At 54.3% G+C, this 25,955-nt stretch overlaps 1 protein-coding gene across 4 annotated transcripts; it reads right to left on the minus strand.

The window, feature by feature from the left end:
* Positions 1–300: 300 nt before the first annotated feature.
* Positions 301–24,045, minus strand: RABIF (RAB interacting factor). Of its 4 annotated transcripts, none has more exons than XR_008631093.1 (4): positions 23,853–23,986; positions 2,482–2,587; positions 1,764–1,904; positions 301–544 (listed from the first exon to the last, which is right to left on the minus strand). XR_008631093.1 is itself a non-coding variant. In XM_055144897.1 (4 exons), the coding sequence occupies exons 1-4, from the start codon at positions 7,691–7,693 to the stop codon at positions 533–535; spliced, it is 423 nt and encodes a 140-aa protein (XP_055000872.1). In that variant the 5' UTR covers positions 7,694–7,744; the 3' UTR covers positions 301–532. The 4 variants fall into 4 exon arrangements, 3 of the variants coding, with proteins under 3 accessions (XP_055000872.1, XP_055000871.1, XP_004610090.1); XM_055144897.1 differs by lacking the exon at positions 23,853–23,986 and adding an exon at positions 7,530–7,744; XM_055144896.1 differs by lacking the exons at positions 301–544; positions 23,853–23,986 and adding an exon at positions 7,530–7,744 and having other exon boundaries at positions 1,681–1,904.
* Between the last annotated feature and the right edge of the window lie 1,910 nt (positions 24,046–25,955).

The following is a 25,955-nucleotide window of genomic DNA, read 5'->3' on the forward strand; positions in this document are numbered from 1 at the left end:
GGGGGCACTGCCTCCTGAGAGGGTGCACTGGGGGTCTGAGGCGAGGGAGAGTGGGGGCGGGGGGCGCTCTAAGTTCCATCTATGGCTGCATGGCACCCTCTCTCTATGGCCGCTCTCTCCCCCCAGCCATCAGGAAAACGCAGAAGCCATCCTCGGCGCAGTCACAGAAAAACGTGGTGGTGGGCCAGACCGGCCCCCCAGCCCCCGCCAAGGCCCGCGTCTTTTTCCCAGCCTTGCCAGAAACCTCCACCTCTCACTGACGAGCGCCGCTACGTCTGGGAGCCAAGTTCTGAAGGGAGCTCCGTGGTTTATATAAATCACGGGCAGTGGGAAGTTTCCAAGTGACCTACATCCCCGGCTCCCCGCCCCGCCCCTCGCTCTGCCTCTCGGGCTCTGGCCGGCAGAGAGCAGGTCTGAGCAGTACCTGCTCTTTGAGCTCCTGGACCTTCCGGGTCCGCTCTCTGATATTCTTGTAAAGCTGCAGTGCTTTTACGTCCGCCTGGGACGCCTCCATCTGCAATTGCTCCAGACTTCACTTTAAGTCCTGTGGAAAGCAGAGATTTTAATAGGGGGGGCCTGTGGACGCCGCTCTGCCCGAGAAGGCTCGTTAAGGGAGTGGCTGGCTGCGGGGCGGGCACCAAGCCCACTTCGGGCATGGGTGGGTGGGTTCCAGTGGGCTCCTGGGTCCCGGGTCCATCCTGGAAGAAGGCTGGGGTCAAGAAAGAGCAACTCCACCAGGGTGACGGGACGGCCCATCTCCTGGCCTGGCCAATACTTCTTGCGTGCCTGGGACGAGAATGCGAGGAAGCGCCCTTGCTGGCACTGGCCAGCCCCGCCTGGGCAGCTACTACCAAGCCTGCCCTGGGCCAGCGGCTCCTGGCGGGCTCCGGGAGACTCTCCCTGTCACAGGAGCACCTCCACACCCCTGCTCCCTTAAGACCCTCCTGGCCCCGGCTAGCTGAGGGGGCCCGGGCCCCTTTCTCCTGGAAGGGTCCCTCAATGCTTCAGGGGCATGAGATGGGGGTCTGAGATACGCAGCCCATTAGCTTCCCGCCGACCGACAAGCAGCCAAGTCTGGAAAGGGAGCACTGGAAGGGGAGCAGAGCAGTCATTCCCAGTCAGCCGCCTTCTGGAGGGTTCTTTTCCCCTGTAGGTGGGGCGGGGGGTGGCTGGTGTGTGTGAGTGTGTGTGTGTGTGGTGGGCACCTGGGAAAACATGTGATTCAACTTTTTATGACTCTGAGTTGGGCACGTTAAAATAAACACCCAAATGAAAACTTCTCGAGACAATGGAGAAGACAGTCTACTCTTGAGGAAAGGGAGAGGGGAAAAAAAAAATCAAAGTCACATGGTATGCGATGGCAGCGGGTCTGGGCTTCTGGGCTGAGCCTCCCTGTCGCTGCCCCGGGTCTGGCCGGTGGGAGCCCCTTTCCGGAAGCGTCAACACCTCCTTTTTGGCGCCTAATGGGGAGGGGTGGCCCCTAGGGCCGTCTGTTGGGGACAGGACCAGGGCGCGGCGGGCAGGCTGGGAAACAGCGGCATCTGTGGCGGGCTCGAGGCTCGGGGGGCTGCCCGGACTCCCCTGGTGGCCCCTGGCTTCCAGGCCCGGGCCCCGGCTCTGCCCGTCGCAGGCCCAGCCTGCGGACTCTCCCTCTCTGCTCCCTGCCCTTGGCTGCGGGGGACCTCGAGGGGCCGTCATGAAACAGGATGAGACACACACACAGGACGGGCCACCTCCGAGGGAAGGGGCGCGGGGAGGCTCACATGGCACATTGTGATGGAGGTCGATAGGTCCTGCTCCAGGAGGGACCGCTGAGTCTCAGAGGCCTTCAGCTCCACCTCCTGACTAAGGGCAGCCTCCACCTCTGACACTCGCCGATGTAACTGGGTCATTTCCTGCTCCATCTGAAACACACACGGGCGGGTTAAGGGGGGGCCCCCCAGCGCGGCAGAGTGCAGACACAGCTGGGGGGGGGACGGGGGAGGAGGAGAGGGCGCCTCCATGGCCACCTGGTGTCGGGGCTGGCGCTCCGACGGTGGGCTCTGAATTCAAAACTCACTTCTGGAGGTGCTCAGGGACCAAATGGGATGCAAGAATCAAACCCGGGTCCTCCACATGCCAGGCAACTGCTCTACCTGCTACACTATCTCTCTAGCCCCGGGAAGCCCAGAGCGGGTGGGATGCATTTCAGCCACGGGCGACGCCCCACGCCGCAGACCTCAGGCTGGGTCGTGCCGAGGACCGGGCCAGTTTTAAATCCAGGGCCTCCGCGGGCTTTAGATTTAAAGGGCTGCTGGCCAGGCCCAGGCCCGGCTTCATGACCCTCTGGGCAGCGGAGGCTCGGGCGCGGACTTCCCTGGCTCCCCCGCTGGCCGGCTCACTCCGGTGGGGTCAGCAGTGGCCCCGGGCGGCGGCTCCCTCGGCATATACTGACGGGAGGTTCCTGGAGCAAGGAGGGAGGCCGGCGGCGGAGATAAATACCTTGTGGCACTTGTCCTGGGAGTCTTGCAGCTCTTTGCTTTTGATGGGGAGTTTCTTTTCCATGGAGCTAGTCTTGGCGGGGGAGTCCAGGCCCGACACAGCTGACCTGCGGGGAGGACAGGCAAGGTGGGGGGGGGGCCTCAGGTGCCCAGTGTGGCAGAGCAGGGCCTCCCAGGGTCCCGCTGGCCACCAGGGGGGCTGGATTGTGCCACTTCTGAGGCTACACAGGCAGCAGGGCGCAGAGGAAGTGGGGGGGAGGGAGGGCGGGGACGTGAGGGAGAACCCAGCCGCCGAGGTCTCTGGGTTTCTGTGTCCCAGGGCAGGCTGGACAGTCAGTGAAAGGCTCTCAAACCCAGGGCACGCTGAGGGTGTGGCACCGAGCGGCCCACTCAACACGCAGGGACGGTGCTGGTGCCCTGTTCTGGTCCAGAAACGGTTCCGGGCGCCGGCACTGCAGAAGCTGACCGACAGGCCCCTGCTCTCGGGGGCTGACCTGCAGAGGGCAGAGAGCCCGCAGGGAGCAACCCCGGGAGGAAATGAGCAGGGGACACAGCGAGAAACGCGCAGGGCTCCCTTCGGCGCTCGGGGAACCATAGCTGGTACCAGGACAGGATTGAGTCGGGCTCATCCCCACGCGAGGCAAGTGCGTCGCCCAGTGTGCAAGGCCTCGGGCCCTCAGTGAAGGGTGCGGAGGTGGGGGGACCAGCCCGGGGGGGCGGAGCAGATCCAAGGTCATCACCAGGGCCCTTCGAGATGGTCGTGGAAGAGCAGGGGCAGGATGACGTGACGGCAGAGGGAGGCCAGCGGGAGGAGGGAGAGCGAGGAGTCGGGGAGGCAGGCGAGGGGTAGGGCAGCTGCTGAGCCACGAATGACCCAGATTCGATCTCTGGCACCCCACGCGGTCCCCTGAGCCTCATCAGGGGTGGATCCCTGAGCGCACAGCCGGGAGTAAGCCCTGAGCATCCCATGTGTGTCCTGACATATCCCTCCCCCACAAAGAGAAAGAGGGGGAGACAGACCGACCGACCGACAGACAGACAGACTTGAACATGCGGCTTTGCTGGCTTTGAAGCCCAAAGAAGCGGGCAGAAGAACTGGGGTGCCTCCATGAAGTGGGGAGGGCACGGAAACGGGCTTCCTCCCCTGGGGGCCCAGCGCGTGTAGTCTGTGGCCCGCGTCTAGACTTCAGCTCAGTGAAACCCGCCCGGGACGTCAGCCCCGGAACTAGGAGAGGAAACAGCTGCTGTTTCGAGTCTCTCTGCTGGCAGGCGGGTTACAGCAGCACCTGAGGACCCTGGGCCTGTCCCCCCAGAGCGGGGCACGCTGAGTCCTGGCTCCCCACAACAGCTCCCTCAGTGGCGAGGGAAGCCACCAGCCCGGGAATGGCTGCTGCAGGCCAGGGTGAGCACAGGGGTTAGGGCATCTGGGCAGGCGTGGCCCTGGAGGGCCCCCGGGGGGGGGGGGCTGGTCACCCCCTCCAAAGAGTGCTGGACTATCCTGATACCCCCACTGAGACCCACACGAAAACATCACAGAACTATTGCAACGTGACCTCGCGAGAGTGGAACTGGAAGCTCTCCTGGCCCGGGAGAGGAAGGACTTACGCCCACACCCGCCCCGGGGATCACACCCCTCTCACATCCCGTCTCAATCCAGAGAGGATGATTCTCCTCCAGGGCAGTGTCCTCAGTGGTCGGCGCCCTGGGCTCAAACACGGCTGGGGACCACGGCCAGGGTCCCGACCCACGGAGGGCAGCGGGGCAGAGCCACGGCGGTTGGAGCTGCAGAAGCTAGTTGGCCCGGGAGTGATGTCTTACCCAGAGGTGCACACTCCACTTCCTGCCACAGTGAGGTCACGACGCGGCGGCCAGCCAAGGGTGGAGGCCTCAGACCAGGTTCCTGGGAACCCGGCACGCGCACGCCCGGGGGTCCAGCCGCCCTCTCCCACCCCTCACTCACCGAGCCGCGCCCTCAGCTGTGCCGTGGGAATCGTTCTCAGCTACGCGTGAGAGCTCTCTCGAGAACCCAGTCAGCGAGCCTGTGGAGGGCCCATCGCACCGCACCGGGGAAGTCGCAAGGGTCCGCCCCCCCCCCCCGTGCCACCCACTACTACTGCCGTGTCGATTTCATCCCCGCCATATGGAATGCTGGGAATAGAACCCAGGTCGGCCGCGTGCAAGCCAAATGCCCTACCTGCTGTGCTATCTCTCCAGCCCCTTGATTTGCTTTTTACTGATAAGTGGTACTAAGATTTTTTTCATGTGTCTTTGGTTCTTTCTTTTCATTAGGTTGTTTTGCTTTCCTGTTCTTAATTTTTTTTCGCTGCTCTTTATTTATTTAGTTAGTTTTTAATTTTTATTTTATCACCATGTGGAAAGTTACAAAGTTCTCAGGTTTATGTCTCAGTTATACAATATTCAAACACCATCCCTTCACCAGTGCCCATATTCCAACACCAGAATCCCCAGTATACTCCCCGCCCCTGCCCCCCGCCCCCAACTGTATAACTGATGAATTTCACTTCATTTTCTCTTTACCTTGATTACGTTCCATATTTCAACACAAAACTCACTATTGTTGTTGGAGTTTCCCCCCAAGAAAGACAGCCCTACTAAGGAAGCATTTGATAATTAGTTTTCCATTAAAAGATTGTATGTTTTCAGTTTTTAGAAAAGGTTGAGAGGCCGCTAAAAGGTCGGATGTGTCCCAGTCCCGCATCCCGGAGCCGTGTTAGTTGCTGCTCAGTGTCGCTGGGGCTCCATCTGGAGAGGGTGTGGTGGCTGCACCTCCTCCGTCTGGATCTCCGGTGTTGCTGGCCCGGTTTCGGGTCCGGAGCATTCTCCGGCCGAGTTGCTCACCAGAACGCCTGGCTTCTTCCTTTTACTGCTCTTTAAATGCAAGGCAAAAACACTAAAGCCTCTGAACTCTGTGACTGGCTCTCATATTTCAGTCTACATAGAGAATGGGCATTCAGTTGTTTGCTAGTTTTTTCCCTTCTGGTTTAGGGCCACCCTTAGTGCTCAGATCTTACTTCTGGTTCTAGACTCACTCCTGGTGGTGCCTAAGGGACTGTATGGGGTGACGGGGTCCATCAAACCTGGGTCAGCTGCGTGTAAGGCAAGCACCTTCCCACTGTACTATCTCACTGGTCCCAGGAAATGGGTATTTTCAACTGAAAAGTTCTCAGAAACTATTTTGAATAGAGGAAACATAAATTAAGCTCTTTTTTTTTCCTTTTGGGTCACACCCAGCGATGCTCAGGGGTTACTCCTGGCTTTGCACTCAGGAATTACTCCTGGCGGTGCTTGGGGGACCATATGGGATGCCGGAGATCAAACCTGGGTCGGCCACGTGCAAGGCAAACGCCCTACCCGCTGTGCTATCGCTCCGGCCCCAAGCTTTTTTTTTTTTAAGGACATCTATGGGCTGGAACAATAGTACAGCAGTATAGGGTGTTAGCCTTGACGTGGCCAACATGGGTTCCATCCCGAGGATCCCAAATGGTCCCCCAAGCACTGTCAGGAGTAATTCCAGAGTGCAGAGCCAGGAGTAAGCCCCGAGCATCTCCAGGTGTGGGGTCAAACTTTTTTTAAAAATTAATTTTGGGGAACTAGATCACACTCTGCAGAGCTCAGGGGTTACTCTGGGCTATGGGTTTGGGGGTGACTCCAGGTGGCTTAGGGACCTGTGCTTGTGTATCCCCAGCCACCTGCATGGAAAGCATCCAGGGTCTCCTCCAGCCCTTTGAGCTATCTCTGCACCCATGAAATCACGAATTTTTAAATACCATCCACTTAAAGGGAAGCTTCATCTAAAGTAATAGGAATACCATTTTCTATATTCTAGCATTAATTTTCCAAGCCTTTGAAAGAACATTTATGTTCAAAACATCCCTTCACTCAAGGGGAAAAGGGGGGACTCCACGCCCCTCGTTTTCAGTTTCAGACTATGTACAGTAGGAAATAAGGTAAACAGGGCAGAGAAGCCGACTTCATCTAAGGTCATGGTGGAATTACTGAAGACCGCACTCGTTGGTAAAAACCTAAAAGTACTTTGACTCTATTCTTTTACATCTACAGGGACTTGCTTTAAAAAAATTTTTATATTTCCACGGATAAAGCTTCCCTGGACCCGTTTTACTTTTTTGGGGGGGTGGGGTGAGGTGGGGGGTGGTGGCCACATCCAGCTGTGCTCAGGGCTCCGGATTTATTTCCTGGGCTGTGAGCCCAAGGGATCAAACCTGGGTGAACAACGGACAAGAGCCTTACCCCCACGGTACAACGTCTTCAGCCCTAAAGCTTATTTCCCATCACTGAGAACACGTCTTGGGGCCAAAGTAGTAAGAGTAGGTAGGGCGCAGCCTTGCGAGGGGGTGACGGGTGAACGATCCCCGGCGCCCCATCTGGTCTCCCGGAGGGAGCACCGCCGGGAGTGATCCCTGAGCGCAGTCGGGTGTGGCTCACCAGCAAACAACAAGCAAACAAAAACGATGCCTTAAATTTTCCACTGTTCAAAACCACCAACCAGGCCAGGAACACGGCTGGTTCGCAGGTGTGAGCCGGGTACCGGCCGGTGTGGCCGCCGCCGCCGCCGCCGCCGCCGTCTTGAGACTCTGCTCGGCGCAGGACAGCTCCTACCTCCGCTCCGCCGCCCCGGGGACCCCCGCGCCTGCGCCCGTCCCGTCTCCTCCGGGACCCCCGCGCCCATCCCGCCGCCCCGGGGACCCCCGCGCCTGCGCCCGTCCCGTCTCCTCCGGGACCCCCGCGCCCATCCCGCCGCCCCGGGGACCCCAGCGCCCGCCGCCCCGGAGATCTCCGCGCCCGCCCCGCCGCCTGGGACCCTCGCGCCCTTGCCCATCCCGCCTCCCTGGGGACCCCCGCGCCCGCGCCCGACCCGTCTCCTCCGGGACCCCCGCGCCCATCCCGCCGCCCCGGGGACCCCAGCGCCCGCCGCCCCGGAGATCTCCGCGCCTGCCCCGCCGCCTGGGACCCTCGCGCCCGCGCCCATCCAGCCTCCCTGGGGACCCCCGCGTCGCGCGCCACACTCACCGGCGGCGGCCGCACCTTGCAGATCCCCGTCTGCTGGGCGATGGGGCGGATCTTGTGGACGAAGGCGAAGGGGTCGGCGAACTCCTCCCAGCTGGGCTAGAAGGCGGCAGGAACTCGCCCAGCGGGCCCGGGCCCCCCAGGGGCAGCGCGGCGGCGGGCTCCATCCCCGCGGGGGGCTCCGCTCGGCCCCGGGCCTGTGCGGACGCGGCGCGGGCGACAGCGAGTGCCACCCGGGCCGGCAACGGCAGCACCTCGGACTCTCCAGGCTCCCTCTGGGGGTCCTCAGTGACCCGCGATCTCCCCAAAGAGGGAATGCACCTCCCCCTCCACTGTGCAGAGTCGCGCTTGAGGTGGAGAAAGGTGTCTGGGGACACTTCGCATGCACTTTGGAGGAAGGGGTGGGGGCGCAGGTCTTGACCACAAAAGGGTCCTGGATAAAAGTCCTTTGATCCAAACTGCAGCAGGGGTCTCCAACCAAGGGGGATCCGCACGAGGTGCTACTACTCCCAGCTCGGCCCTGCGGTGATGTCCAGGGCGGTGATGTTCAGGGTGATGTTCGCGGGGGCACTGGGAGTCCCCCCCGCCCAGCCCCCTGGGCCCCGCCTTGCCCAGTAAGACCGTGTTCACAGGGGCGGCGGGATGGGTCCAACCGACAGTAAACCGACTCGCGCTTTATTTTGGTTCACGCCGGGCGATGCTCCCGGTTTTGCGCTCAGGAATCACTCAAGGCAGTGTTCGGGGGACCAATATGGGATGCTGGAAATCGAACCTGGGTCAGCCGCGTGCAAGGCAAACGCCCTACCCGCTGTGCTATCCCTCCTGCCCCCTCAGGCAGGTCTTTTTTAACGGAGCCGGCCACGGGCGTTGATTGGCCGCGTCAGCTGCGGAGCGATGCCAGGCCGCGCTGTCACTCTGGCATTTACATCCCTGAGGCCCGCCCTTATGGCGGCCCCACTTGTGCAGCCCAGATGTGCTGTTAGGGTCAGTTCCTGGGTTTACAGCCTGTCCCATGAGTTCAGTGGCCGGGCTAACAGCCGCCACTCCCCTACCCCCAGCCCCCCTTACGCCCCTGCCTCTAGGTCCGCCTGCCTGAAGTTGCTTGGCTGCTAGGTTGTGACAGCTACATTCGCTAGAACCAAACACTGGGGAGCCTGGGGCCCAAGAGAGAGTACAGCGGGTAGGCCTCTTCCTCCCTCCTGGCCCACAAGGTTTGATCCCCAGCCACCCAGATGGTCCCCCAGAGCCCCGCCAGGAATGATTCCTGCACGCAGTGCCAGGAGTAAGCACTAACACCCCCAGCAGTGGCACCCCAAAATAAAAGAAAACAAAACAAAACAAAAAAAACAAGAACTGGGGAAAAACCTGCAGCCCACATGCATCCCCCAACCCCAACCCCATGCACAGGACTCAACTCGTGATGAGCTGAGACCTGAGCCTGGTGTCCAGGCAAGTGAAGCCGCTGCCCCTTCCTCTACAGAGGCCACTGACCTGCCAGGGCTCTGGCTGCTGCTGCATGTGTGTGTGTGTGTGTGTGTGTGTGTGTGTGTGTGTGTCCCTGCAGCTCTGCTGCCCTGTGGATCCCTCTGCTTTCCCAAAGGACCCCCCAGCACCGGCCCTTCCCAGGCCTCCATCTTCTCCGTGCCAGGGTCTCCCCATCTCTTGGTGCCCTGTGATGTTGGGTGTCAGATGTCCCCTGTGGAAACCCAGGAACCCACAGATCTCTAGATGAGCTGCAGCCCTCTTGGCCTCTATTAGGCCTCTATTATTAATGTCTCCCACCACGTTGTCATTGGGAGTACCTGGCCTATCGTTGTTCTTAGGGCTTCCTCTGGGCCCCGGTGGGTTCTCACTGCAGATGTGTCTCCCCCAGAGCACAAAAGCCTGGTCTGGGCTCTGGTTGCTTGAGAATGGAGCATGTGGAAGAATGTGGAGGATGGTCTGGCCACGGGGAAGCAAAGAGAGATTCTCAATAGATGAGTGCAGGCGTGTTCTGAGGCCCACACAACCCACCCATTCTCCTGCTGGGCTCATTTCCCTGAAACCAGCCTGTTTTCTCCTCCTGAGCTCTAGGGTTTTGTGTGGGATTTCCTTGCACACTGTTCTGCCTGACCCCACATAAGGGGGCTGTCCTGGGGACCATCCTTGTCCTGCATCCCTGGGAAAACGGGTCTTATCTCAGGGAAACACCCAATCATTAAACAGTCTTTCCTCTACCCCACACCCCAACTTACCTTCTATGTAGGAGAACTGAAAACTGTCAACATCTCCTGTTACAAGGTATTAATTCTGGGGTCCAAAGAGAGAGCACAGCAGATCAGGCATTTGCCTTGTATGCAGCAGACCCAGGTTTGATCCCCATGATCCCATAGGGTCCCCCGAGCATCCCCAGGAATAATTCCTCAGTGCAGAGCCAGGAATAACCCCTGAGCATTGCTAGATGTGACTCCCCCCCCCAAAAAAAAATTAATTCTGGCCTGGGATGAACAAGAAGTCCAAGTCTCCCTCATCAGAAAGGCACTTCCAGGGAAAACTGCGCATAGGTGCTCTGGATGACAGGTGGGTGGAGATAAGTGTAAATCACAGAGGAGGCTTAGCTCAGGGGAACAAAATGAGGGGGACTCTGAGGCTTACCAGAGTCACCTTCTTTGTTCAATTGGTAACACTACCCTCAGCATCCACATTTCCCTTTTTCATTCTCCATCTTCTGCCCCTTCAAGAGGTGTTCAGCATGAGGCTGAGCAAGGGCCAAGCTCCCGGGGAGGCTGGTAAATCACTGTGACATTACAGGAGGATAAACCCACTCATTTGCCTGAGATAGAAAGACAGAGAGAGGAGGGGGGGGGGGGCTCGAACAGTCACAGGGCAAGTGCCCTACCTGCTGTACTATATCTCCCCAGTTCCCAACCCTATTTGATAACCTCTTAATAACCCCTCTTTTTCCTTTGATGAAGCAAAAAAATTAAAAATAAAATTGAGAGAGAACACGAACTTCTCTAGAGTAAAAGAGAGGCGAGCAAAGAAACGCAGGGACAAGAAAGCGAGGTACATGTTCAAGGGAGAAAACAAGGTGTTTTTTTTTTTCTTTTTGGGTCACACCTGGCGATGCACAGGGGTTACTCCTGGCTCTGCACTCAGGAATTACCCTGGCACTGCTCAGGGGATCATATGGGATGCTGGGATTCGAACCCAGGTCAGCTGCATGCAAGGCAAACGCCCTACCCACTGTGCTATCGCTCCAGCCCGAGAAAACAAGTTTGAAGAGCAAGTTTTTTTTTCTTTCTTTTTGGCAATGCTCAGGGACTACTCCTGGTTCTGTACTCAGGAATTACTCCTGGCAGTGCGTGGGGACCCTATGGGATGCTGGGGGTCAAACCCGGGTTGACCGTAAACCCAGGTTGGCCGTGTGACAGGCAAAAGTCCTTCCTACTGTACTATCGCTCTGGCCCCAACCTCCTCTCTAGTGAATTATGTGAGTCTTCTCCAGACTCTGCAGAGCCCAAAGACGATCTGGTTTGGTAACAGCAATAGCTAAAAATAATTTCTCTTCACAGGCGGCTCTGTCACCCGAGCAGCTCCTCGCAAGCAAAGAAGCAGCTGATGACTGCACACGGCCAGTCCACTGTGGGAGGGACGTCGTGGGGCTGGTGCAGGTGAGGGACCAGGAGAGAGCCTGCTGCTCAGGAGAGAGCTGACAGGGTCCGGAAGCAGATCACAGGCCAGTGGGGGTTTGGCGACACCTCGTGCCTGTTTGTCCACTTGCTTCCTCAAGGGGGCGCTGTGTCCGGTCGTCAGTGTCAGTTTCCCATTCTGCCCTGAGTTCTTGGACTTACCGCTCCTGTGTCTGGTCGTCTCGCTGGTTGGGATCCATGTCCTCTTACAAGGTTGAGTGACGTAGGGCTGGGGAGAGGTTCCTTCCTATGTGAAGTCCATGGGCGGACCCTGACACCCTGGGGTATCCCTGGTCCCTGAAAACTGCTGGGTGTGGCCCCATAATAGGAACAAAAGAACAGCAAGAGAAACTGCAGTTTCTTCTTTCCTGGTTTCTGTGTGTGGACAGGTTTTAATTTTGTTGTTGTTGTTGTTTTGCCACACTCGGTGATGCTTTGCACTAAGGAATCACTCTTGGTGGTGATCTGGGGACCATATGGGACTCCAAGGATTGAACCCAGGTCAGCTGTGCAAGGCAAGTGCTCTACCCGCTGTACTCTCTGACCCCAAGTTCCTAACATTCTTGTGATATATATTTAAGATAAGCTAATATACTGAAAGGTAATCTATCTCAGGGCTGGAGAGATCGTACAGCAAGCAGGCAAGGGGGCACCTGCCTTGCACAAAGCCAGCGCAGGTTCCATTCTCATCGCCCCATATGGTCTCTCCAGCTTGATCCGGGTTTGATCCCTACCCCCGAATTTCCGGTCTCCTCCTGTTGATGCTGTGATGGGTTCTTACTCATGCCGGGTGCAGGATGTGGACATTTAGTAATTGGGATTCCTGGTGGCCCCAGGCACATCAGGTTGGGGTGCTCTAGGTCAGCCACAGCCCTTAAGACCAGTGACTTTATTCTCTGTTTTGGGGCCACAGTCAGCGGTACTCTGATGGTTCTCCTGACTCTGCACTCTAGGATCTTAGATCCTAGATCCCCTGAAGGTGCTCAGGGGACCATATGGTATGCTGGTGATCAAACCCAGACCAACTGTGTGTAAGGCAAACACCCTACCCATTGTACTATCTCTTTGGTTTTATGATTAATTTGAACTTTTCCCAAACAATCTCGTTTGTTTTTGACTTCACCATTGAACTAATGAAGAGACATGTATAGTGCTAGCGCTGGTTCTTCCTAGGCCGTGTTTCTGATCTCTTGGTTTAGGTGAGTTCCTCCATCTCTTCATGTCCAGTGCTTCCCAGGCCCTGGGGGGGAGGTCTGGGGGCCTTTGTTGTAACAGCCCTGAATGACAACTGGGCATTTACAATCACAGGTTCCTGGTCCCAGGCAGCACGGGGTTGGCTGGGAGCAGAGTACAGCTGACCCTGAGTCCATGGGGAGGCAGCAGACAGTGGCTGTGCTTTAAGAGGGTTGTAAGGTGCCTTCCTGCTGTGGGAGTGTGGCTTGCACATCTCTGGCAACTGACTGTTAGCAAGGTTGCTCAGGTGACACCTTCACTGCCCCCCCCCCATACTTCCCTTTGTTGTAGCTGTGATGTCTGGCTGGGACTTACACACTTGGAGTGTGGTCCAGGGGGTTGGAAACTTGAGTGATGGTGTTCACACACACTTGGTTGCTGTGTACTGGGTCACACTCAGCTTGTGCAATGATTTGCAGCATCCCAGTGTCTCCAGCCCCCTTAAATCCATTTATACTGAGTTAAATGCTTCCAGTTCCAGAGTTGTTAGAGGTTACTGTGGTACTTAGTAGGAGAAACTGGGCCTGCCTGCTCCTACCTCCAGGTCCCATGAACCACTCCTTGGCTCCCATCCCCTACCCCAGGGTAAAGTTCTACAGAGATCTCTTCGAAGTTGCAGCCTGTTACCCGAGACTGCGGGTTTCTTCCTTGGACAGGGCATCATTCACTGAGTCAACTGTCGTTCTTGTGCCTCAGTGTAGAAGTGTAGATTGAGTTGTTTCTGCATAGATGAATCCAAGTTGTGTGTGTATGTGTGTGTATGGTGACTGGAGCCATCCCAGTGATCAGGGCTGTGAGAGCAATGCTGTGAGGTGGGACCCAGGGAGTGCCCAGCAGTATCTATCCCATCCTGTCCTCTCCTCTCCCTATTAATCTTTCTGCTTTTGGGTGACACCAGCAATGCACTTAGGGATCACTCCTGGTGGGGCTCAGAGAACATATGGGGTGCCAGGGATTGAACCCAGGTCAGCTAGTGTGCAAGGGAAGGCAAACACCCTTACCACAGTACCACCGCTCTGCATACACCCTCCGAATTACTTTTTTTTTTTTTTTTTTTGCTTTTTTGGGGTCACTCCCTGCAATGCTCAGGGGACCATATGGGAAGCTGGGAATCAAACTTGGGTCAGCAAGGCAAACATCCTACCCACTGTGCTATCACTCCAGCCCCTGCACTCCTCTTAATGTAAATTTGGATAGAGATTTGGGGATTGCAGGCAACAAACACAAGTTCCTCCTATTTGGCCATCTTGGCCCTTTCATGCCACTTGATCAGAAGCAAGATCTGTTGATGGTTCCTTGAGGAGGTTCCACTAGTCAGGTCAGTCACCCCTGGGTGGGACTCTGTAGCTGAAGTCCTCTCTTTACCCATGGAAAAGACACTGGCTCCCAGCAGTGTCAGGTGAGTTGAGGTCTTCAAGGCCCAACAAGAAATCTTGTTGGGTGTTTGAACTTGACCTTCAGGGCACGTCTACTACACCTCAATATATCTCAGCAAGGAGCAGCTGACTGACCCACAGGTCTTGATTGAGTCCATTTGTGTTAGATGAAGAAAGAAGAGATGCTATTCTCATTTTTCAGGGAATATTGAGTTAATAGACTCAAGATAAATATTGAGGTTATATTCTCGGGCAGCAGGGATAGTATAGTGGCTAAGGTGTTTGCTTACACCTGGCTGACTGGGGTTCAATCCCCGGTATCCCATATGATCCCCCGAGCCTGCCAGGAGAGAATCCTGAGTGCAGAGCCAGGACTAATTCCTGAGCACCACCAGGTGTGGCCCCCCCAAAAAACAAATAAGCAAAAGATTTCAGCTGTTTCTTTAAATTACATACTCTTCCCAAGGGCATACAGGATTCTTAACTTTTGCCATTTAAATACCTTTATTTATTTCAGATGAAACTGTAAAAGTACAATAATAACTTGATATTTTTGGCTAAGAAGATTTGGCAATTCTCAAAAAAAATACAAATGGCTAATAAGTATAAATTTTTTTGTTAGAAATAAAATTAATGCAAATTAAAACAATATTTTTATATTAAAGTGGTAAAATATCCTTTTACTAATAAATACCCAGTGTCAGTAGGGTGTAGATAAATGCTCTTTCACAGTGGGGGTTTTAGGACAGCTGTGTTTGCATGTGTCCATACAGCGCAGCCTTAAAAGTGTGTGTACCCCACAATTGCACTTCTAATTGTACTCCAAAAAATAATCAAAAACATGTATACAACTTAAATATAAGGTTGCACATCATATGACACCATAAGGAACTGGAGATAATCTAATAGCGAACTGTTTAAATAAATTATAGCACAGCAACATTAACAGGATACTAAGAACAATGGTGTACATATATGTGTATCTACTGACATGGGAAATCAGTATTTCATGAAAGAAAGCAAATTTCAAAGGTAGAGCATGTGGTAGAACACTTGCCTTACATGTGCGAGGCCTTGGATTTAAACCCCAAAATCAAAAAAGAACAAAATATGAGCTCATTTGTAGAAAGAAAAAAAAAAGATATATATGCAGAAGGATATGTATCACATTATCACTGACAATCTCTGGATGGTATTAAAATGAATCATTAAAAAAATTTTATACCCCTTTTTAAAGTAATCTGCAGCAAGTATGTCCTAATTTTCTGATTAAAAAAAAAAAGTGAGCAGTCGAAGTCTTAGAAAAATTGCTTTGCCTAAGTTTTGGCTTGTGATGCAACAGGTGACGGGTCAGAGGGTCACAGGTCATATGCCCCAGGTATCCATTTGGTCTTGTTTCTTCTAACCTGAGTAGATTGTTCTCAGTTTTTCTGCAAGTGCCTTAATCACAGACATCTGAGTTCTCTCCGTTTCCACTAGTGCTTACCCGGGCCCTTTCTGGAAAGGAAACCACTCCCTAGGGAGCAGCAGGGCTGAAACACGGAAGATCTGCACTTTGCCGGGTGACCTTAGGGAGAAGGAAGAAGGCAGCAGGACATGAAAACAGAGGACTGCACGGCCAACGGGGAAGTGTTTGTTTGGTCCTTATGTCAGTCCCAGGCCTCCTCTGAGTCTGAAGAGGTAGGGGTCATGGGACTCCTAAGAGAAACGAGAGAACCCTTCAAAACCCAGTTGAGGGGTTAAACAAATCCGCTAGCAGCTGTTAGGTCGACACTGCAGCTTCTCTAACAGACGTGTGGAGATTTGGATGGAAATTTTATATTCTGGGTCATAACGGGGATTTCAATGAAACCCAAACCATCAGGATAAGAACCATACCCTGAGGCGCAGGAAACGACACTGCCCATGAATTCAGTCTTCCCAGTGCCTGTCCTCAAATACAGAGAAAACAGAGTCAAGTTCTCTTTGAAGTGACTGTCATCTGGGGCTGAAAATCGAACCTCAGTTGCACAGAGCACAGGGTGGAGAGACCCCATCACGGGCTGAGGCTCGAGGGCCAAATCTGTCCTCATCATGAAAGGCTGCCACCAACCTAGAGGAGAGATTCACAAAAATGGCGCCAGAGGCGTGGCTGCGGCGACACGTCTCATCAGCAGTTCCGACACCGAGGCCTGTGAGTGCTTTTAAAGTGAAAGACGAAGTCACTCTAGCTACAGGGCGCCACACAGCACTCCCTGGCACACTGGCATGCTTGCTTCAGGAGAGACGAGAGGTGGAGCTCCAACTCTCAGCACCCGAGCAGCCGCTGCCACGTGCCACCGTGGCCCCACGGGTGAGCTCCGCCCTCCGAGAGCAGGAACCAAGGGTGCCGACAGATGGCCCAGGATCCGGTGACTTGTGCCACCCAGCGTCCCGAAACTGGAAGGAGATTAGGAAATGTGATGAAAGTGAACCAAGCCGGGGACGTGTGCTCGAGGTTTCTGGAAGCGGGACTAGCCTTTCGCATGTCCGGCTGGACGTGCGAGGACACAGAAGGGGGCAGCGAGCGGTCAGGCCAGGAGAGATCAGGGCCAGTTCTGGTGGGGAGTCGCTTTATAGTTGGGAGTGGCACGAGTCCTCCTCCCCTCGGTCACTCATGGGAAACCCGTTCCAAGGCCACATAGAAACTGTTCTTGTCATCCAGGCAATGCCAGCCGATCGGCCCGATTTCACAGTCTGCGCAGACCAGAAACTTGATGTTGCCCACATCCTTGGTGAAGCCCACGTTCTCAAAGATGAACATGTCGTCGACCAGCCAGTGTTCCTGGAGGACATCGCCGTCGGGGTCGCTGCCGTCGGCCAGGGCCGGCTTCTTTCTCATGGAGGGAAGGAAAAGCTGCAATGGCCAGAACAGAGAAAAGAAAAGCTGATGACAACCGGGTCCCGTCGACAGCCCTGTCTGGCTGACTTCACATTACTTCCTGGCAGTTTCTTGAGATGAAAACAGAGTGAAGCACCCCTTCATGTAAGCCACAGACCAAGGTGCTGGAAGGCGCCACGACCACCACCATTTCCCTCATCTTAAAAGACCTGGCAGAGGGGGGCTGGAGCGACAGTACAGTGAGGGGGGGGTGTCTGCCTTGCATGCGGCCAACCTGGGTTCAATCCGTGCTATATGGTACCCCAAGCATTGCCAGGAGTGATCCTTCATCAAGGCATAAGTCCTGAGCCCAGCTGGGTATGGACCCCTAATCTTCACCCCCCCACCCCCAGGACAGAGGAACACTGGCTGCTCTAGCAGCCTGACTCCACCAACACCCTGACCAGGGTCCAAGAGGCCAGCGTGGTCGTGCTCTCCCCAGCTCACTTGGCCCAACCACACCAGCCCTCGTGCCTGCCTCAAATACGATGAGTTGTCGCTGTTTGCAGAGCCCGGCAAGGCCGGCACCTTCTTGATACCCAATGGATTCTGACACTCAGCTTCAGCTCAGGAGGTCTTCCCAAACCAAGTAACTGGAATTAGCTTCCTATATTGCGCCCCCATATGCTCATTGTTTGAAACCGCTTTGCTGGGCCAGCTCAAGTGCCTGGTATACAATAAAGACCCAAGTTTAAAATCACCAGAACCTATGGGCAAGGTCCTGGTGGCCCTTGCACAGTGACAGCCCCGACGACTGAACTGACATGCCTCATTGGTGCCTGCTTCTCAGGGGGTGGGCCCAGGCCCGGGTACTTCCGAAAGGTAGCCCCCATTTTTAATGAAAAAGTAAAGGAAAAAAGAAAAACAGGAAGGCTGGAGAGAGAGCACAGCAGACAAGGCACCTGGTCAACACACTGCACACAGCTCAACCGGGTTCGACTTCCAGCACTGCGAGGAGTGATTCCTGAGAAGGCAGAGCTACAAAAGTAAGGCCTAAGCAAAGTCAGGTTCCACCCCTCCCCACCCCAAAAAAGACCACACACACACACACACACACACACACACACACACACACACACACACACACACAAAACTCACCTCAACACAAAAGAGTTTTACTGAGGTATCACTGGCACATAAACTTTTACTTATCTCATGAGTACAATTTCAGCGCTGGAGAGAGTGTAGCTAGAAAGGTGTCTGCCTTGCATGTGGCTGGCCACGGTTTGATCCTCAGCACCCTCTATGGTCCCCTGAGCCCCGAGTGCAGAGTCAGGAGTCAGCCCTGCACACTGCCAGGTGTGATTCAAAACCAATACATAAGAGAGTATGGTTTTATCCACTTAGGGACAAGTAAATTCCAAGGAACCACAACTGTCACCAAAAGAACGATCATAGTTATGCCCCCAAGTGCTCCTCCAGCTCCTCCCACCTTTTCTACTGACCACTGACTGTTGTCTGAAGTGACCTTATTAGCTTAAGACCTACTTGCCACGCAAGCTTGAGAGCAGGCAGCTCACTGCTCCTGGTTACTGTATTTCCAGTGTCCAGAACCATAACTGTGTCCACTCCAGCAGAAAAGGGGTCCAGCTCTTCCTATCCTTGTTATGAGTATGCTGATTTATGTTATGTAAAGAACATTACAAAGGAAAGGAAAATGGAGAGGCCAGTTTGGTGCTAGAGTTCAAGCCCGGCATGCTCTAGGCCTTGGGGTCAGGCTCTGGCCTCTGGAACACCTCCGGGCGATATACCTCAGAGGTGCCTGGCACTGCTTAAAACCAGCCAGGAAAACCAGGCTCAAAAATTCAGACTATCATCCCCAGGGTCTTAGCATGCTCTAATTTACATGCCTCCCCAGATGTCAGGAGAGTCTGACACATATACCACAATTTCCCTACACTTCCCCTCCCCCTTTTAGGTCACATCACACCCGGCGATGCACAGGGGTTACTCCTGGCTCATGCACTCAGGACTTACTCCTGGCGCTGCTCAGGGGACCATGTGGGATGCTGGGAATTGAACTCGGGCAAATGCCCTGCCCGCTGTGCCCGCTCCAGCACCCCCCTTTTTATTATTAATTAAAAAAAAAATTAGTCACAGTGACATTTCAAAGCTACTCATGACTGGGTTCAGGCCCACAGTGTTTCAACTCTGCTCTCTCACCAGCGTCCACTTCCCTCCCCTCAACACCCGCGTGTCTCCCACCCACTGGTCTGCTTTAGGTGTTTGCCCTGTGGTTTACAGTGCTGCTGCTGACAGGGTTCCAGCCGCAACACTTGACCACCTTTCGCACCACCTCCCCCCACCACAGACACTGCTCCTGCCCCATCCTCTCAGCCCCCTCAAGTGGCCAAAGTCATTCTTTTGCTGTTGTTGTTTTGGGGCCACACCTGATGATGTTCAGGGGTTACTCCTGACTCTGAACTTAGGAATTACTTCCGGTAGTACGTAGGGGACCATATGGGATTAAACCCTGGTTGGCTGCACGCAAGGCAAGCGCTCTACCTGCTGTACTATCACTCTGGTCCCTACCAACATCCCTTTAATGCCTCTTTTTGGCAGCTGCCCCAAACTCCCACAAAGTATGATGCCAGCAAAGCTGGGTACCCTTGACCTTTCATCTTTGGCTATTACTGATAAACTTGTTTCCCAGCCCATGATACACTTTTTCCTCCATGATGCACTTCTAATATATTCCAAACCAATATGAAAGGACCACCTTAGTGCACTGGCAACCCAAATAAAAAGTTTAATTAAAAAATTAAAATTTGGGGCTGGAGCGATAGCACAGCGGGTAGGGCGTTTGCCTTGCACGTGGCTGACCCGGGTTCGATTCCCAGCATCCTATATGGTCCCCTGAGCAGTGCCAGGAGTAACTCCTGAGTGCATCACCAGGAGTAACCCCTGTGCATCGCCAGGTGTGACCCAAAAAAGCAAAAAAAAAAAAAAATTATGGACATAGAGTGATAAAACCGCAGATAGGGAGCTTGCCTTGCACGCAGCCGACCTGGGTCTGATCCCCAGCATCCCATATGGTCTTGAGCCCACCAGCAGTAATTCCTGAGTGCAGAGTCAAGAGTGTGCCTTTGTGCACTTTAGGTGTAGTCCCCAAAGAAAACTAAGATTTGGATGGTTTTTTTTTTTTTGGCTTTTTGGGTCACACCCGGCAATGCTCAGAGGTAACGTTACTCCTGGCAGTGCTCAAGGGACCACCCAGGCACTGAACCTGGATCTAAACCAGGGTCAGCTGTGTGCACGGAAAATGCTCTACCTGCTGTACTATTGCTGTGGCCCCAAGATTTTTGTTGTTGTTGTTGGGGGCCATGCCCAGTAGTGCTCAGGGAGCTGACCCTGGGCCCACCCCCTGCAATGCATATGCTCCAGCCCTGAGTTACCTTGCCAGCCTCCAGATTTTAATTGGAAAAGAAAAACTGGGACTAACATTTCTTCCAACAAAGCAAATGGGGACCTGCTCAGGTGGGGAATGGGTAAGCCTCCCCCCACAGCTGCAGCACGGCAGCCCTGAGAATTGCTAGTGTGCATTAATACTCTGTATCTGCACGTTGGACCCCATGCTGCCTGGTACCGGAGAGGGAGGAAGGGCTGGGATCCAGAACCACCACTTGACCCACTGACTCACCACCCTCAGCTGTGCCACCCGAAACACCTACCCGCACTCAATACCCACAACTGGGGCCGGGGGGCTTCGGACCACACCTGTGGTGCTCAGGGGCCTATATGCAGTGCCAGGGATGAAACTGGGTTCAGCTGCCAAGTCCAGTGCCTTAACCCCTGAACCTCTCTCTGGTCCATAAGTCAACCTTTTTGTTTTGGGGCCACACCCAGCAATGCCTGGGGGCCAGATGCAGTGCTAGGGATTGAACCTGGGTCAGCTGCATGCAAGGTGAGTGCCCCACCCTCTATGTTATTGATCCCATCCTGTTTTGGGGCCACAGCCTATAGTGCTCAGGGGTTACCCCTGGCAGTGCCTGGGGAACAAGATGTGGTGATGCAATTTGAACCAGGGTTAGCCACGTGCCAGGCAAGCCCCTTAACCCCTGTACTATCTGTCTGGCTCCCAGTTTCCATGACTCATCTACTATCTGTTGCTGGGCACTCAAGCTGATTGCCGATCTTGGCTATGCTTGAGGTAGATAAGGGGGGAGCTTGGGGAAGGGCTCAAGGGCTCCGTGGGAAGACCTGACTCCACAGAGGCTCCAGGCCCCCCTGGGAATGACCCCTGAACACCAGCAGGGAGGGAGAAAAATCAAAGCACTAGCCTTTAAGAGGTGTCACACCAGCAAAGGGACAATGTCTCTCATACTACTCCCATTTATGGTGCAGAACGCCACCTCTGCAGAGCTTCCTGTTTGATTAGTGCCTGAACATTGCTAGGAGCGGCTCATTTGAGGGGTCACTCGGGGTGCTGTTGCCTCTATTAAACCTTATTAGTCCGTAAATGCATGTACATGTGTCTACAGAAAAATCCCAATCCAACACCTCAAAGCTGAGGACAACTGCTAAAGTCAGGTCATGTAAGATTCGGAACATAGTGAGTCTTTCTAGTAGATTATTATGGCAGGGATCCCTCCTGGCGGGATGCAAAGCAAGGGCACCTGCTATACTATTGCTCCAGCATAAAAAAAGGTTTTCATGGAATAGGTAAACCACAGTTCATTTCATGGTATGGCTAAGCCTGTTTGTTTTGATCATTCACTTCTTAAAGGATAAATAATTAGGCTATTTTCAGTTTGGGGCTACTACAGTAGGGTACAACTGAAAATTCTGTGCACAGATTTTTGAATGACACAAATTTTCTTTTTGTTTTGGGCCACACTCCAGTACTCAAGGCTTACTCTTGGCTCTGAGTTTAGGGATCACTCCTAGAAGGCTTGGGAGACCAAATGGGACACTGGGGATTGAACCCAGATTGGCTATGCACAAGGCAAGCACCCTACCTGCTGTACTATAGCTTGGACCCCAACACAAGTTTTTATTTTCCTGGGGTAAAAACCCCAGAGTATAGCTGTTAACTTAGTTCTTGTTTTAGGGTTTAAAATAAATTGTTTTGATTATTGTCTTCCGCTCATTTTTTTTTCCTCTTTTCTTTTTTTTTTTTTTTTTCTGTGGTGCAGCACTCTTGAAGGTGCTCGGGGTTTACTCCTGGCTCTGCACTCATGGATCACTTATTCCTGGAAGGCTAACAGGACCATTTGAGGTGCCGGGGATCAAACCTATGCGGGCTACATGGAAGGCAAGCTCCTTGCCCGCTGTACACTCGCCCCGTCTCCTCTCATATCTTTATTCAAAGTCTGCTCTATACTCTCTCCTATGCGCCCCATCTTTGCCCACTGCTGTCATGCGCGTCTTGTCCACAGCTGACTGGCATTGGCTTTGTCTCCCCTTTGACCATCTATCTGAACCCCACTCCAGGGTTTCCACTCTCCTAGGATGTGGCTCCCCAGGGCTCCTCGCCTCCTCTATTCCAATCACCGGAACCTCACCTGGCTTCATTTCTCACCACTTCATTATATCCCATGTTCTGGCTAGGTTGGCACTTTTCAGTTCTGTAAATGAACGAAACCAAACCACCTGTTAGTCTGTAAGACCAAACTGTGGCTACCAGAAGGGAAGGGGGAAGGAGAATGAGTCCACGTGGGCAAAAGGGATCCACCGTACGGTGATGGATGGTAGTATCTACAGATAATCATTTACAGGCTTGTATAGTTGAAACTTATAAATTTGGTTAGAAGCCAATTTCATATTGCCAGAGCGATAGTATAGAGTATACAGGTAGGGCACTTGTCTTGCACATGGTCGACTGGGGTTCAATCCCTCATATCCCATGTGGTCCCCTGAGTACCGCCAGTAATTTCTGACTGCAGAGCCAGGAGTAACCCCCGAGTATCGCTGGGTGTAGTCCCAAATCCAAAAACAAACTAAATCCAAACCAATTTTACTTCAGTTAAAAAAACAAAACCAAACCAGGGGTGGGAGCAATAGTAATGCAGGTAGCATCACTGGGTTTGATCCCAAAAGACCAAAAAACAAACAAACAAAATCTATACTTTCCGGGCCAGAGCACTAGTCCAGTGGGTAGGGTGTGTGCATGCTGCTGCCCGGGTTTGATCGCCAGCATCTCATACAGTCCCTGACCACCACCAGGGGTGACCCCTAAGCAGACGCAGAAGCAAACCCCCCTCCACCCCCGCACTCCTGAGTATGACGCCAAAACACCACCAGGCTTTCTCTCACAATAATGACTATCTCTATCTATCCAGCCCTGTCTCTACTCAGCTTCATTATAACTTTCTCTGCCACAAATTGTAGGTAAGACTTGAGACATAGGGCATTCGAGGGCATCAACACTTTACATGGGAAAGCACTGATGACGGGAAACAGCGAACGCCAACTAGCTACACTGGTGTGTGTCACTCGTGCTAGCCCAACCTTTTACAAGTACTGAGTGTTAGCTGGGTACCGCCTAGGTGTAGTAGGAGAGGGGGGTGAGGAAGCTCCTGGCTCTCCTAGTCTAGCTGCACGAACAGCTAACACAAACCACCCTTCACGAAGTCGACTGGGGTTATCGATGCGCGGGAGCCCCGCAGTCACTAGGTCTGGGTTTCCTTCCTGGGCACTCCGGTCCCGAGGGCCTTGGAATTCTCTGTGTCTGCTGGGGGCGGGGGGGACGCACTATGCATTTTGGGTGGAGGCTCAGCAGCATCCAGTGGACCCCGGCCGCACCCTGCTACAGCTTTAATGTGCACCCCCAAAACAGCTTTAATGTGAACCCCCGGAACTCTTAACACCGCAGCCCAGCTCCCCCTGCCGTGAAGGCGGGGGATACGTTCAGAAATAGAGCCGGGCGCGGGCCGGGGTCGCGCGGGCGGGCACGGGGCGTGCGGAGCCCCGTGGGGCCGGCTCGGCGCCGCGCGGGGCACGCGGAGCTGGGCACGAGGCCGCACTGCACGGGGCTGGCGCAGACTCGAGCGGGCGGAGCCGAGCAAAGCCGGCTTTCAGGGGTCTCGCGCGCGGCGGCCGGTCGGGGGGACGCGCGGGCCCCGCCACCCGCGACGGGAAGGAGAGCCAGCGAGCAAGGCGACGAACGCGGCGGACGGCGACGGGAGCCTGCGGCGCGCCTCCCTACCTGCCGGCGGGAGAAGAGCGCGGTGCCGGGCTGCAGCACCCGCGAGCCGCATCGCTGGCACAGCACCGCCTTCCGGTTTCGGCCCTCGGCGGACACCAGCTCGCTCAGCTGCTCGCCGGGTTCCATCGCCACCGCCGCCTCGGCCGCCACGGCCCCGAGCGCGCAGGCGCCGGGCCGGCCGGCTCTTTCCCGACTCTGCGCAGGCGCGGCGTTCGGAGGCGGGCGGGGCGCCGACGGCCTCGCCCTCAGCGCGCAGGCGCGGCGCGGCGCGGCGGGCCTCGCCCTCTGCGCGCAGGCGCGGTTTTCGGAGGCGAGGAGGGCCTTGTCCTCTCTGCGCAGGCGCCACTTCCGGAGGTGGGCGGGGAGCGCGGGGCCTTGCCCTCCGTGCGCAGGCGCCGGTTTACCGGCACCGGACTCTACTGCGCAAGCGCTTTCATTCATTGCCTAACCAGACGGGCTAGTTGTGGGCTTGGCTTTGTGACAGGGTCACTTCCTAGGACGTGATACATCCTCTCCATGCTCACTGGGCTTCCCTTACTGTTGAGTAACACCTGGACATTAAAGATTGCCAAACACTTCTGCTTTCTGGGACTTGAGTCTTTGCACTACTGGGGTCAGTGACGGAATCTGGATAGCAAGTTTATAATCACTTGACTTATTATGTAAGTGAAGATGCTGAGAGCTTTAACAGCATTGCTGATCTCAGTTCTAATTGTGTCGGTTTAATTATGTGGTAGTGTTGGATGAAGCACTTTGTTTTGTTTGGGCCACACGCGGGGATGCTCAGGGACCACTCGTGGTGGTGCTGGGGGCGGGGGGAGGGGGACCAAATGGGTTGTTGGCATTGAACCCAGCGGAACCACGTGCAAGGCAAACGCTCTACCGGCGGTACTGTTGCTCTGCCCCAGGATGAAGCACTTTAGAAACTCACTGAATCACCACAATTTCTTTATGGGTGATGAGGAACCCTATGTCAAAAAGATAGGGGTTACTTTCCAGGACCCATAGATGTCATGTCTCTAGTCCTAGTGCAACAAGCCTTGCACCTTCTGAAATGAGTTAAGGAGGAAATCACCTGATTAAAACCGAAAATAATTAACCCAGCATTTAGTAATTACATACTAAACTCCAAAGGTTTATAGTAGTACAGTCACAATAAATCACAACAGTTTCATACCCAAGAACACAGTCTAACAGGAAGACATCCACATCCAACAATCTGTGATAAGGATCATGGGGACAAAGTAAATGAAAACCTTTAGGGAGTTAATGATTGAATTAGGCACTAAAAGGTGATTTTTCAGGGAAGTCATTATTTCAGAGAACATAAAAATTAGATGAGAACAAATTTAGGAATGGTACATTATGCTGGGATAAGAGGCAGAAGGGAAGTCACCCCTGGGGGGGGGGCGGCCACGGGTGACTCTTACCACCCACTCAAACAGAGCCCTGGCAGCCAAAAACCTCCAGAATCCAGAACTCAACTGCCACAATGTTCACAGACAATCTCCACCGGCTTGGAAGAGCCTCATGCATGAATGAATCTTTTGGAAAACTCAGTTATGCGTGTTTTTGTGACCAAAATCTTTAGGCTCTCAAGGAGTCAGGGATGGGGGACCTCCCCCCAATCCCCTGTTCTTCTGGGAGCCTGACAGTTATGCTCACGAACTGCCTCTGGGACCATATAAGCTCATTAATCAGTCACAATCCAGAGACTCACAAATAAATCTAAGAGATCAATAAGCTGCAGAGATGCCTCAGATCCCAAAGTCAGCATCCAGTTAAAAATTTAACTCCATCACCTTATTCATAATTTTAGAATTCTTAAAATGAGCATGCATGTGAACATGCAGACACATTCACAGCCATGCATTATCTCATATTCACTGATGTACCAGTGTTGGATAGGATATAAGGGAGAAAGTAACTAATCTCAATTAAAAAAATATGGGCTGGAGTGATAGCACAGCTGGTAGGGCGTTTGCCTTGCACGTGGCCCACCCAGGGTTCGATTCCCAGCATCCTATATGGTCCCCCGAGCACCTGCAGGAGTAATTCCTGAGTGCACAAGCCAGGAGTAACCCCTGTACAGAGCCGGGTGTG

Source organism: Sorex araneus, chromosome 7, assembly GCF_027595985.1.
Source record: "Sorex araneus isolate mSorAra2 chromosome 7, mSorAra2.pri, whole genome shotgun sequence".
NCBI classification, from domain to species: domain Eukaryota; kingdom Metazoa; phylum Chordata; class Mammalia; order Eulipotyphla; family Soricidae; genus Sorex; species Sorex araneus.

Bases quoted from the DNA above. Each gene is read 5' to 3' on its own strand.
- RABIF (XM_055144896.1), bottom strand. From the start codon at position 7,693: ATGGAGCCCGCCGCCGCGCTGCCCCTGGGGGGCCCGGGCCCGCTGGGC. The intron at 2,588-7,529 runs GTGAGTGTGGCG...TCCTCCCCGCAG, and splicing joins GCAAGGTGCGGCCGCCGCCG to GTCAGCTGTGTCGGGCCTGG. The intron at 1,905-2,481 runs GTATTTATCTCC...TGTGTGTTTCAG, and splicing joins CCCAGGACAAGTGCCACAAG to ATGGAGCAGGAAATGACCCA.